This window comes from Ciconia boyciana, chromosome 3 (assembly GCF_034638445.1).
Source record: "Ciconia boyciana chromosome 3, ASM3463844v1, whole genome shotgun sequence".
Taxonomy (NCBI): Eukaryota; Metazoa; Chordata; class Aves; order Ciconiiformes; family Ciconiidae; genus Ciconia; species Ciconia boyciana.
This window is the reverse complement of record NC_132936.1, coordinates 122,502,832-122,516,204: the sequence shown is the minus strand read 5'-3', so window position 1 is coordinate 122,516,204 and position 13,373 is coordinate 122,502,832. Positions and strand designations below refer to the sequence as shown.

The window sequence follows — 13,373 nt, the reverse complement described above, 5'->3', positions numbered from 1 at the left end:
GGTACAGTGGCTGATGCCAATATTCCTCAGACCTTCTGCTCTACTCTGCAATGAACAATTACATGGTTGCACATTCTCTTGAATAACTTATACTGTAAGTCAGCCAAGAGATTATTTTTCTTCATCTTAGGCCCTTATCATATCAGGCTTAGCATTGTAATCAAGACATACATTTATGACCAAGCAGATGAGTGGCTTAAACACAGCAGGAACAATTCCTCTAGTTGGAGAAATGAAGGCATGGGGTGCACAGTGCTAAAATGTCATGAGGGTGGAAGTGCCTACCAGGATATCATAGAACAAATCAGTGGAGAGGGAATGATAAACTTCTGAGTCCCCATTCCTGCTCCCTCGCAAATCTATATCTGAGCCCATCCCGTAATGAAAGATGTGCTCATCTGTGGCCTGTAGAGGAGAGATCTTACCTGCCCTATTTGGGTTACAGTGTTCTCCTCAAGCTGATGTTTAATCCTTCACAGTTGCTCTCAGGTAATGTGTTTGATTGTTCTTCTGTCATGTTTTCTTGTTTTTATTTTAATTAAAATAAAGCTTCAGTCATTCTAACCCAAGTTCTGTGTTGTCACTCTGTTGTGTGAGGGGGAGGACGGGGTGAGTGCTGGTGGTAACCTGTGCTCGGAGTGCTAAGTTATAATCAAGTAGAGCAGCATATCCGTGAATAGGTCAGGTGGGTTCAGAGACCAAAAGCACACTTTATTTTGTGATCTCTAAGACTGAAAAAGAAAGTGGCAGGGGGAAAGTCTATGAGAGATAGTAGATGCAGTTTTACTTAGGTCTTTCCTTTTGTCCTATAAGCATCGGTGAATAGAGCGAGGTAGAGAAGTAGTGGGAAGACCTTTCTGAGCTGGTAGGGAGGCTGCACCTCTCGGTTAGGCTGTCTGTTCCTCACTGCTCCATGCACAGAGGCAGCACCTTTGTTCCAGGGAAGGCAGGGGATTTTTTTTGTTACTGTTTTGGTTGGTCCGGATGGGGGCTGACAGATGCAGATAGTTGGCAGCATCCCTGCCCACCATGCCTACCTTGTACCCTTCATGTTGTGAGTACAGCACACCCGCTTCTGCTGGCAGCACGCCATTTCAGCGGGTCTGTCACCCTCTCCTGCCCTCCTCTGTCTGCTTCTCCCCTCTGCAGAACCTGTAGTTCAGCATACATCCCCATCAGCTTGTGCTTGCACTCATTCCATTCTTCATTGCCCTTTTGGATACATCCCAAATCGCATCTTTCTGTCATGATTCCTCCTGATTCAGCCCTATCTTACCCTTCAATTGCCACTGTATCTGTCATTTCCCAGATAGTATTTACCTGCCTTCTTACCGATGGCACCAGTCTTCAGCAATGAAAAATAAATATACAAAGTATTTAGCTAGTGTAACTATAAGCTGCAGGATTTGCATATTCTGAAACCTACCCATTATTTAGGGTGAAAAAAAGCTTTTCTAGGAAAGATTCATCTTAAAGTGTGCAGTTTGCAGGGAATGACATTATCTTACAGTGATGATAGTCTGTTTCTGACATACAAAGCGAATTGTTCAAACATGGGAGGTGGGGAGGGTGCTACTGTATTAGAGTTATTGAATTTCTTCATTTTATGGCTTTCCAGGTTATTCTGCCTGATCTTGCTGTCCTGAGAATAGCAGTGTATGATGACAATAATAAGTTGATTGGGCAGAGGATCCTGCCTCTGGATGGTCTGCAAGCAGGTTACAGACACATTTCCCTTCGGAATGAGGGCAACAAACCACTCTCTCTTCCAACGGTTTTCTGCAACATTGTGCTTAAAACATATGTGCCTGATGGTTTTGGAGGTGAGATAAACCTGTACCTCAGTGTTCTGTAGCTCTTGAGTGTTGGTGTGGAAGTACTGAAGTACTGCGGTGTCAGTATGCCAGCCGGAAGCAGACACGCAATGCTGGAGGATTGGAAAGATTTAGTATTTTAACTCCTTGGAAACCCTGTGTATTCAGTTAAGAAATCAGCTTTCAGACTAAGTGCCTGCCTCAGTGTTAATGATAATGACGTGTATCTGTTAAATGACAAAATAATATGGAAAATAAGCTAATACTACAGTTAGCTCAATTTTATTTTCTCTGTTGACATTTTAGGAAGATTCTTCTTTTGATTTTTTTTTTAAATTACATTTTTTTCTGACAAATATTTGTAAGGTTATCATCTATTTTAGCTATATTGTTTGGCCTATAGGTATAAACAATTGATGCAGAATCTAGACATGTGTCTTTTCAAACAAAACCACTTTTGTATTCGTGAGAATATTGGCATATTGTTAAAAATGGGGAAGAATTTAGCATCAAAAACCTTTCTGCATTTTTCTTTCCCAATTTTACATGGTTTTGGTGTGTTTTAATTATTTTGGGGTTTTCGGGGAAGTTGTTTTTAATGTGAGCCATTTCCATGATCAGGTTGGCAGGGCCATGGTCATTTATACTGAGTGGTGGCAGATTGCCACATGTGGATAGGAACAAGCATCTGAGAATAATCATTACACCACTTAAATCAGTGTAATGTGTAAGTTCACCCTGAGGGTGTACCTCTGGGAAATGTCGTCTTCACTGCAGATGAAATTCACTTGTACATTAGACAATATGTAAACCATTTAAAACTCTAAAATAGAAATTGCGTTAAACGTTAGTGCTCTGAATCAGCAGCAAAATGAAATTCACCTTAGAGTTGATTGGTGAAACATTATTGATAAAAATGATGTTTTGCTCTTGTTTGCAAAAATTATTTCAAACCTGATGTCTATGCAAAGAATTACTACTGCCTCTCTGACTGTAATTTCTGTAGTACAAACTGGAGAAAGAGAAGACTAACCTAATATATTAAATAATATATCTCCAAGACTGTTTGCTGGTATTTATCCAGGCTTTAAAAAAATGAATAGGCCTAGACTTCAGTAACAATATTTCATGGAGAAAGTTAAGCATTTACAGAAGCGTTTGTGTTGTTCATATGTGAAATCCTGGTTGCTGGCAAGTCAGCTGGAGTTTTGCCACAGGTCTTGGAGCGCTACCATGCATTTATGCAGCATGTTTCATCTACAGTATTTAACTTCAGGAACTGGAACTTTGTCTCAAGACAAATGTAAGCTTCTGCTTAAGCTTGAGATTCTCGAGGCAGTAATTGAACCATGAATCTAAGGGACACATTTAAGCATGTGCTTTAATTCTTTCCTGAACTTAAGCTTTTGACAGTAAATGGCTCAGTTAAAATATTTTCTAAACTAGGGACATAATTCTGATTTGGGATTGATGTTTTTCTGAATGACACCCCACCTTTTCTAAGAGCAGAATTTAAACTTAGCAGAGTTTGATGTGACGCAGGCTGCTGCGTGTGCTGGTCACACAGGGAGAAAATATTTTTTATTTTCTTTTTTAAACTGTAGTATACAAATTCAGAAGTGAAAGACTTGTTTTTCAAAGAGAATTTGAACACCAGTTTAGAATTTGCAAATCGTGTGCAGTTCAGTACTGGTTGATCTACTACATTGTCAGCATTGGTAGAGATGGTTTATCTGGTAGAGGTGAGGACATAGGAAAACATTACTACCCCTAAGTAAACAGTATCACTACAATGTAGTGATGTAAAATGCTACTAAAATGAGAGAACGAGTTGTCATAGCTTACTGTCAGTGTTGGGAAAAACAGACTCCATATTAACATGGAGTATTAAATGAGTTCAATTATTAGTTCTCCTCTCCCTTCCCAGATAGTTTTGATGTGTCTCATGTATTTTTCTCATTGATACAGAACAACAGCATGATGAACAACTGGGAGAGAACTTTTGACATTCGGGTGGAATCATTAGTATTCTGTTGGCATGTGGTTTTTAATGACTTATCATCTGCAGTGAACCTCTCATTGTTTTATGAGCTATCATTAGGATCTCCATGGTTGTTTTAGCAAACCTGTAGGAAGGTATAGCTCAATTCAATAGCTGCCTACTTTCTTATTTCTTTTTTTTTTAACCTGTATGACTAAGATTTAAAAACTTGCACCGAGTAATGACTAGAATGGGTAATGCATTGTAGGCTTTAAAAGATGCATAATTTTATTTTTCATGTAACTGAGTAATTTCTTGTGGTTTATTTGCATCAGCTACTCTGTTCCCAATAAAACACAATACTGGTGCAAATTAATGCAAATGAAGTAGTATTCTCCAAAGAGAAGCTTCTATAATAGAAGTCTGTATGTAAGTAAGCATGGCTACTTAGGTTAGTGGTTAGAGTCCTCTGTAATGTACTCTTCCAGTGATTTTCTAGTTTTATATTTAATTGTGATTCTTCTACAAAATGCTATTCCCCACCCCCACTCTACCTCACCGGGGAGAAAGAAAAACGTAAGCAGAGGACAAATGACAATGTGAGAAGCAGTGATGAGTCACATCCGCCTTGTAGAAATGCTGAGCCTTTGGTGATGTGCTTGTATGGTTAGTAATACAATTTACAAAGGTCTCGCTCTCCCAAACATGTTAGTCATTTTTACCTCGAAGCTCGTGATAATCAGGTTCCATTTTCAAATGACGCATCATGTTAGCAGGGTAGTCCTGGATTTTCTTCGAAGAGTGCGTGCCAAGGACAAGAAGACATGCTTACTAAGTTAGGGAAGGGGAAACAGTAGGTGCCAAGCTACAAGGCCATTGTTATGACTGAAAATAAATTCTACGTGGGTTTTGTGTATATGAAGTACGTTTCAGAAGTCATCGTTGGGTCACGACAGTTATTGGAGACAACGTATTTGTGTAGATAACCAGAGCTGTCAAGGGTAATGCTATGTATTTAATACAACTTTTGTTGGAATGGGAGCCCTGTCTGTGCTTTTTTGGCTTGAGAAATGCATCTGGTGACTTCAAAGGAACATTTCATAGAACAACTTAGGTTGGAAGGGAGTTGATACAGTCCAGCCCCTAGTTTGCACAAGAAGGATAGCAAGTTTCTTCCCAAAGCTATTGATGGGTTGGATATTTTTACAGACCTGGTCAGTGGACCAGCTTCTCTGTCTTGCATCATTGTAAGCTAACTTGGAAAATGGCTGAAGAGATTACATGAAATGTGGGCAAAATGCAAATGATGATGAAAACGGTGAGTGTCAGAACTGTCATTGCAGAAATAACGGCCTATTACACTAGTGACACCATCTAGAATATAAAGGTACAAAAGCATTTATCTTTTACTCATAAGCAGCCAAAAATAGGGCTTTGCAGCATTCTGCAAAGGAACAGCTTCCTTGCAAGTGAAGCGCTGTCCATGGTCCTCCTACCGGTCGTGACAAAAAACCTGAGTTAATTAAATGACAATATTTTGTAGTGAATGATGAGTCAGTCGGGCTGCAGCATTCAAACTTCCTTTCTTAAGTTACTGCTCTGACAAGGAAGGCTTATTAGCTGAGACCAGTGACCTTTTTCTCTGTAATCCTGAAGTTAAAGTTTCAGAGGGATCATCAAAACAGATCACTGCTGTGGTCTCTGAATGCATTATTATTGTAGGTGCTGAATCAGTTTAATTTGTAAAATCATTTCTTGCTGTGGAGGGTGTCCTTTGCCATTTGTGAATTCTTTGACTGTTGAAATCAAGCATGGAAAGGGATTATTCAAAATGCAGGTAAAGATTCATGTGTCTTTGTCTTCCTGTAAACCTATGCTTGCACATTTATCACTGCATATGGAAAACAGATTCAATAATCTATATGGTATTTGGTGCTGGGTAGTGCTGTGATACCACTGGTGGTACTGTGCCATGTGCAAGATTCAAATATTGGTCATTATGGTTCATAGAAAAGCCATTTCACAGCCTGCCATGTTCCAGACATGGAGCATCACAAAGGCGAGTGAGAACAGATTTCCCCGATTGCTTTAACCAGCCATCTGAAACGGCTATTTAGCTAGGAAATATAACAGCATTTTCTACAATTCCCTGCAGTCCCAAGTCAGTCAGCACCCCCTCGAATAACCAAGAGACAAAGTTGTTAGTGCTTTGTGGCTGAGGAGATCCCATTCTGGTCTCAAATTCTAGTGTCATCATCTGGGAGTAAGTTAGGGTGACTTTGGTCTGATGGAGTCATTGTGGTTTTTGCTAAATAAGGTACCTGGATTAATACCACTCCTTGGTGCATTATAAACTGATTCATGTTCCTAGTGTGTTCAAGCGCTGTGGCGATGAGCACTTTCAGTCCTGCCAGGTTCACTATGGAAAGTTGGACTATTGTTGCAAGCCATGGCTCATAACAACAGGCGTAGAATAAAACTCTTGTAAAAGATTAATTTCCAAATGCCTCTGAAGATCATAAAAAGTTGATTATTTTTTTCTTACAGATATTGTGGATGCTTTATCAGATCCAAAGAAATTTTTGTCTATCACAGAAAAAAGAGCAGACCAAATGAGAGCTATGGGTATCGAAACTGTAAGTAGAACTTAATGACAAACAGAGCCCATTTATGTTCATGCTATGTTCTTTTTTTAAAGTGAACTGGTCCTTCTCCAATCGATGCATGTTACTTTATCATGACTCATTTTCAAATATAAGCCTCTTTGTCCTGCTCTGAAATACACTGGCTTATGTTAGTTAACATGTACTGAAATACCATTCACTAACAAGTTTTCATAGATCACACTAACACATCTCTTAGAAGTAGAAATTTTAAGAAATGAGAAAGGAGCCATATTTTGGTAGGTAGCCATTTAAAATAGGTTACAAATACTTTACTGAGTATAGTGTTGTTTGAAAGTATGTTGCCGTTTTCTTAATTATGTTTAAAGTAAGCAAGTTCAGAAATTTCCCATACCCCTACTTTTATTCTACAGGCAAAATAGCAATTAATTTATTATGATGTGAATATTTCTTTCAGAGTGATATAGCTGATGTACCAAATGACACTTCAAAGAATGACAGAAAAGGAAAAGCCAATAATGCCAAAGCCAACGTAACGCCTCAGAGTAGCTCTGAACTTCGACCAAGTACCACCGCAGGCTTTGGATCTGGGACCGACACTAAGAAAGGTAGACAAACATCACGGGCCTCTCCCTCAGTTCTGAAGTGATTCAGAAAGTGGCAGAGAAGTACTCATTACTAATTTTAGTTTTGCAGGTCTAGTCATCCTTACCCTTTTAGAAGGTAACTTCTTTTGCCATTGAGAGTGGTCTCTGTCTAACTGCAAATAAATTTTGTATATTACTAAAATGGCTGTATAAAGCAAATACAGCTTTATTTTAAAATAAAAGTGACCTCTCTGTGTAGCTGTGTACCTACTGGCAGTAGTAGTAACCTGCATGACTCTGGGAGTAGTTTACTAAAGATCGACTGCAGGAACGCTAATAGGAATGACTATTTTCTGGTATACCCCACAGAAACTCTTCTGCTTTTTTTCTCCCTCCACAAATCCCTTGGCAGAGTTGCAGATTTAAGTAATTAAAGGTATTTAGAATTCATTGGATTCTGTAGAGATTTCCCAACAATTAGAAATGTTTTCAATGTGTGGGTTTACTCTGAATAGCGATTATGGAAATGGCATGTTTATTGTAAAAAAGATCCCTATTAAGTGTGCTCATTTATAAGTGAATAAGTATTTTTTTCCTCACTATTCACCGTTCACTCTACAAAATCATCTTATAGAGTCAAATGGGATTATTTTTCTCACATATCACAGGTAATGAAGATTAAGTGAGAAAACAAATTTGTACAGCTGAATGAAACACCATAAATATTTCTGTTAATGGGCCACAATAATTAGAATCTGGTTCACTCTCTTTCATCCACCTTGGCCCAAAGGGATTGATAAGAATGAAAAGGAGCACTGACTGCTCTTGTTCTTAAACTTAAGCAGACATGGCTGAATACACACATGTGAAGGGATCTCTTGAGAAACAAGATGCCATTTCTCTGGAGTCACTTTTGTCAATAAAACAGGTCGTCTCTGGCACCTGAGCTCTTTCAAAGTTCTTCCCTGGTGTAAAACCCAGATTATTTTATGCAGTGAGGTGTTTTCATATTTCACGTACCGTCACCAAGATGCACAAGTATTAGTTTTATTGTTCATTAATTAAGCATGAAATTTGCTGAGGTTGGCAACTAATTCCTGGTTGCCATGGAGTCAGACCTGGTGAACAAAGTAAATGAGTTTGTGTTTTAAAATAAAATCCTGAGGAAGTTTGTTTAGAACACAGCACACCTGATGCAGCCCTGGTCTTAAACTGAGATTTCAGCACTTAGGCATTCTTGTCTGCAACCATTTTTATCCATATCCTCGCATGTTAAAATAGAGCTGTTCATTTTTATATCCCATGTAATGATCCTTATTTTGGATTACTTATCTCTATGATCTTTTAAGATCTGAATAATTCTACCACTGTTACAATGTACAACTTCCCTTGCTATTAGAAATTACATATCCAGCAAGATAGGGTGTCTGGGGAAGGCTTTCAAATGTACAAGAATGTTGGGGTGTTTTGTTCTCTGACTTTCAGTAACAATTAAGTGATTTGTGTTTTTGAAAACTTCAGCCTCTATCTGTCCCTAAACCTGTTCCAGTCTCATTTACTAGACTAATGTCAATACCATATAATTGAGCAGAATCTTATGCTTCTAAGAAAATAAAAAATTTGTGTTCCCTAAGGAGATTGCCTACCTCCCCCCTCCGTCCCCCCTTTTTTTTTCTTTTACAGCATCTGAATATTTTCCAGTTAAATTCGCCTTAAAAGGCAGAAAGTCCTTTGCAAGGCAGGGGGAGTCTTACAGTCCGCAGACACTATTAAGAGTAGTTAACTAAATACATTTGCAGTGTATTTATGTACAGGTGAACATTTTTGTGTAAAAACTCAGAAAAAACCTACGCATTACAACTCTCATGGCATTGTGTTGACATTTTTATTAATGATTACATGTAGGATGTGCTTAGTAGTTTAAAAAAATCATAATATGTGACAAAACATTTGTTAGAGCATGAACATGAAATGAGATTGGGTTTTGTTTGCCTTGCAGTTCAGGTGATCAAAATATATTTTCAGTCATTTAAATAGCACTGTTAGTCTTGTATGATAGATTTGCTTGTTGTAGTGAATTTTCATTAGAATTTTCACTTCTTATCATTTTGTGTTTCTCCTCCATTTTTAACTCTCCTTGGAGTGTACTGTTGCTTCTTTTCTCATAGCCTGGTATTAACCAAAATGCAAATTTTACCTCCATTAACATACAAGCTGCAGGTAAATTTTCACTCCTACGATTTTTGTGTTTTAAATTGAGGAGAAGAAGTATACCTAACCTCAGTTAACCCTTTATGTAGTCACATAGAACCTTACCGAAGAAGCCTTCCCCCCTGAAACGAGTGGTGCCAGAGCAATCTCCAGCTATGGACCAAAATTCTGAAGTTTGCATGGTTCAATTTGAATGTACATAAATGGTTTGCTGTGTTTTTAGAAAAGGAGCTTTTTCAATTCTTAGATTGCTGTGTTTTGACACTTCAGTCCAGAACTGTAAGAGATTAAAATACACTCATTGATTCATTTCTTTTTTCACAAGGCAATTGATTGAGCAGTGCATTCGAAAAGGAAATTAACTGTATCTTAGCTATATCTTGGTGAATAATTTTCTCATTAACCTGCCATTATTTCTTCTGTGGTGAAAAACATTAATTAATTGCTAACTTAAATGTAGGTTTCTGTGGTAAAACTCAAACTTAAAAGTATGAGATATACTAGTATGTATGAAGTTTTAGATAAACTGTATCAATACCTTCCTAGGTATAGATCTTATTCCTCAAGTGAAGATAGAAGATTTAAAGCAAATGAAGGTAAGTATGGACACAAGCTTTTCAAGATGTGTTCCTAATTATTTGTTTTAAGTAGCCGGGATTTTATCTGGCTAAAGTCAATATGACCACAGAAAAATTGATCCAACTTCTCTTTTTGTAGGCTTATATAAAGCATTTAAAGAAACAGCAGAAAGAGCTGAATGCTTTAAAGAAGAAACATGCAAAGGTATGATCATTAAGAGCTCTCTGAGCAACACACTCTAATTGAAAAAAGTTGCAGCGCTCACTCGCACAGACAGCTCCTAATTCAATTGTAGAGAAAAACTAAGCAACAGTAGTTGGACCACCAAGAAAGGCATATGTGTTTTAAATGTACTGAAATATGCTCCAGTGAGCAAATTTTCCCTTTAGCAACCTTTTGTATGTCTCCCTGAGTTTGGTGCACATTTGTTTGACCCATATAAGCATCCAGAGCTCACCTTTTTCAGGTAATGATTTTATCTAGCTCCCTCTTGCATGACATACTGACAGGCAGCTTGGGAAAAAAAGGCAGTAATGATTTGAGAGGGTGCTGCATCGAAGACTGGCACTGAAGAAACTGCAAAATCGCCAAAGAGAACTGGAATGTGTAACTGAAAAATGGAATGCCCTATTCCTCCTCATTATATCTATGTTAACCACTTTATAGTCAGCTTTTTCCTTGGTACTGTTGGCAGTGATGTCCCAGATATATACAACATTATCTCAAATATACTTTACATTAAAAAATCACAGCCAATTTTCTCCTGTCCTTTATCATTAGAAAACCATTACTCTTGTTACAGAAAGAGGCATAACAAGTGAAGAAAGTATCTTAAGTTCTGAATTTTGGCAATACATACAATCCATTCTGGGCTTTTGGGGCAGTTATTCCCTTGCTCTCTTTGATTGCAGATTTCATTGCATATCTGACGTAATGTAGTTGCCTGGGCATTTTTAATATCAGTCTTTGTGTTTATTTTCATGACTGTTGTTTGGGTGTGGGACTCCCTGTCTGTACAATGAAGTATGAAGAAATTACTTTCAATAATTGGCACTTTTGTGGGGCTCTTAGTATTAAAAGTAGAATAAGAAAATTAAATAGTTACCTTTCAGACTCCTTACTGACTCTATGCAGAAGGGAAATGAGTGATTTCTCCATTTTAGTGTGTGCAAAGCCTGTGCTCAAGAAAAAGTGTCTGTCATCCACGCTTCTGGGCATGGACAGTTGCTAGACCTTCATAGGGTTGATCTTTCAGGGAGCTTCTTATTTTTAAACAGTACTTTCTCATTCATTAGACAACATCCAGCAGTTTGCTATAGCAGCTTTTTGCAAATGAAAATGGTACCATTGTTACGCAGAAAACAGCAATACTCGGTGATCTGTGTCCCTTGATATATGTGACCCACAATAGTGTAAAGATATCTTAGCCAGGACTGCGCTTGCTAATGTTAAAAAATTGATCCATCTGTTCAGGCTTGCACTTGCTTCCTCTAATCTGAGGAAAGAATTGCCAGCCACAGTCTGAAAATGCTGTGCACTCAGAAGGGCTTTCAGCATTAGCTCAAGCACAGCTATTTTAGGTCTGAGCCAGCCTGCATGTCCTGCTGGTCTTAAGTACAGAGTGCAGATCTGTCCTAACAAGAAAGTGCCTGTCTAGAGCATGCCTTGCTAAAGGGTCAGTAAGGGCAACTTCTTGAATTTTGAGAGGAGAGTCTGAGCAGAAAAGTGTGGCTGTATTAGCTCACAGGTGATCTTAGGGAAGTGCTTGGTGTACTCCTCACTGGTTTTAATGTATTTTATCAACTGGGATGGAGCAGGACAGCTATGCAGTTAGTTATCCATGATCAGCGTGAGGAAGCCTATGTATTAAGCAGACTGAACTTAAAAGTTCCAGAAACAGGTTGGCTCTCATTTAACCATAGACACTCCAGAGATCTGGAGGAATAAGTAAACAGAAGGGAATTGTTCATGTTGTTTAAGGAAAGAAAAGTCCAATACTTTTCCCTCTAAAGTTGGCCTTGGAAAATGCGTTATGGAAAACGAATGCATGCAAGTGTGGAAGAGAGAGCAGGTTAAGAGGAAGGAGCTCTGATCTAAGTGGTGTAGGAGCTAATCTGGTAGCCCAGGGCAGAGCTAGCTAAGGAAGACGACAGCAGTAAGGGTCCCTTTTACTGACAGCATCCACTCTACACTCTGCACTCAGTGTAGAGATGTATTAGCAGCTCCACTGAAATGCTGGCTGGCGGAGGTTGGTTGCTCTGTATGAAAACACGTCTGATGTGTTTTCTCTGTTTTCTCAGGATATAGGACTGTTAGAGACACCACATTTTCAGATTAAGACAAAAATTAACTGGTGCAAGTCGTTTCAGGATGCAACACTCTCTGTCTGTGTATTTCTTTGATGCTATCTTTCTTTTTATTTACTTCTGTTCAGTGTTCCAGCCATTTTGACTCCAGCAGCACAATAAAATTCTCCTAACGTCCCTCTGCATATTATCACTCATTTGTTTTCCCTACATGGCATAGCTCCTTACAACTGTAATACCCAGTATACACACACACAGACAGACACATCACATACTGTGACTTCACTTTATGGTGAAGTTATTAATCTGTTTTTTTAAGAGAAGGATGTTTGGGCAGGTGGAGGTACAATCTTCACTGTTCCTTTTTTCACTTTTGTGTAGGAAAAATAAGATATCTAGTCTAAGTAGGATAGAGATCATTAGATTGGCAGGAAGATCACTGTTCTTAGCATCCATTACTTAGTAATTACTTAGTACCATTACTAGGCAGCCAGTCTGTGACCAATAAAATTAAATTTGCCCATTCCCTGATGTCAGATTAGTGGCTTACAAAAAAAAATGCAGAATTTTAGATTTCACAAAGTCTATGAATAGTTAAGAGTTGAGATTTTACTCAGAATTGAGAATCATGTAAAAGGTATGTATATAAATAAAGCTCTGCAAAGACAGGACAATAGTTTTAAAGAAATCCTAAAGGATTGTAAGGGAATAATAGAGCACGTAGAAATTAAAGGCAGGACAAACTGTAGTGAATACTGGAGGGTGTCAATATTTCACAGCAAGTTTAGTTTCAGAGTCAGTGTGCGACTATGGTTTCTCCACTTCAGAAGAACCCGTTCCATTCTGCAACAGAACTTTTGCCTCTAGTTATTGAACCTAATCCTCTGCTTAGCTTGTGGCTGGCTATGAAGGAAGAGAGAGTTGAAGGGGGGAGAGTGAATATTCTCCAAGCTGGTTTAGTCTCTGAAAAGGTAAGTCTGCATGAGTATGACTGAGGTAGCATTGTGCTGCTGTTGGGATTGCTAAAGAACAGATGATCGCTCTTGTGAGCGAAGAACATGATCCAAACCTCAGCCCATTTATTTGCATTGTGAACTAGTTCATCTAACAGGGCATTCTGAATCTGGAATGAGACAGGTCACCATGAGAAAACAGTGTAGGTTTGCCAGATATGCAAAGAACGTGGGCATAATTCTTTAAAGGGCGGGGAGCCAAGGAGTGGGAAGGTAACACAGATTTCTTTGATGATACCATGAGAAATACAGTATTTT

General features: G+C 38.5%; 1 protein-coding gene across 3 annotated transcripts in view; it reads left to right on the top strand.

Annotated features, from left to right (window-relative positions):
• The window catches only part of PLCB4 (phospholipase C beta 4), a 214,694-nt gene that overhangs the window by 173,916 nt on the left and 27,405 nt on the right, over positions 1–13,373 (top strand). For all 3 annotated transcript variants that reach the window (XM_072857452.1, XM_072857453.1, XM_072857451.1), the window contains 5 exons: positions 1,619–1,823; positions 6,343–6,431; positions 6,877–7,027; positions 9,764–9,813; positions 9,935–10,000. In XM_072857452.1, coding sequence (XP_072713553.1) covers positions 1,619–1,823; positions 6,343–6,431; positions 6,877–7,027; positions 9,764–9,813; positions 9,935–10,000 — 561 coding nt within the window. The remainder of the gene's footprint in view (positions 1–1,618; positions 1,824–6,342; positions 6,432–6,876; positions 7,028–9,763; positions 9,814–9,934; positions 10,001–13,373) is intronic.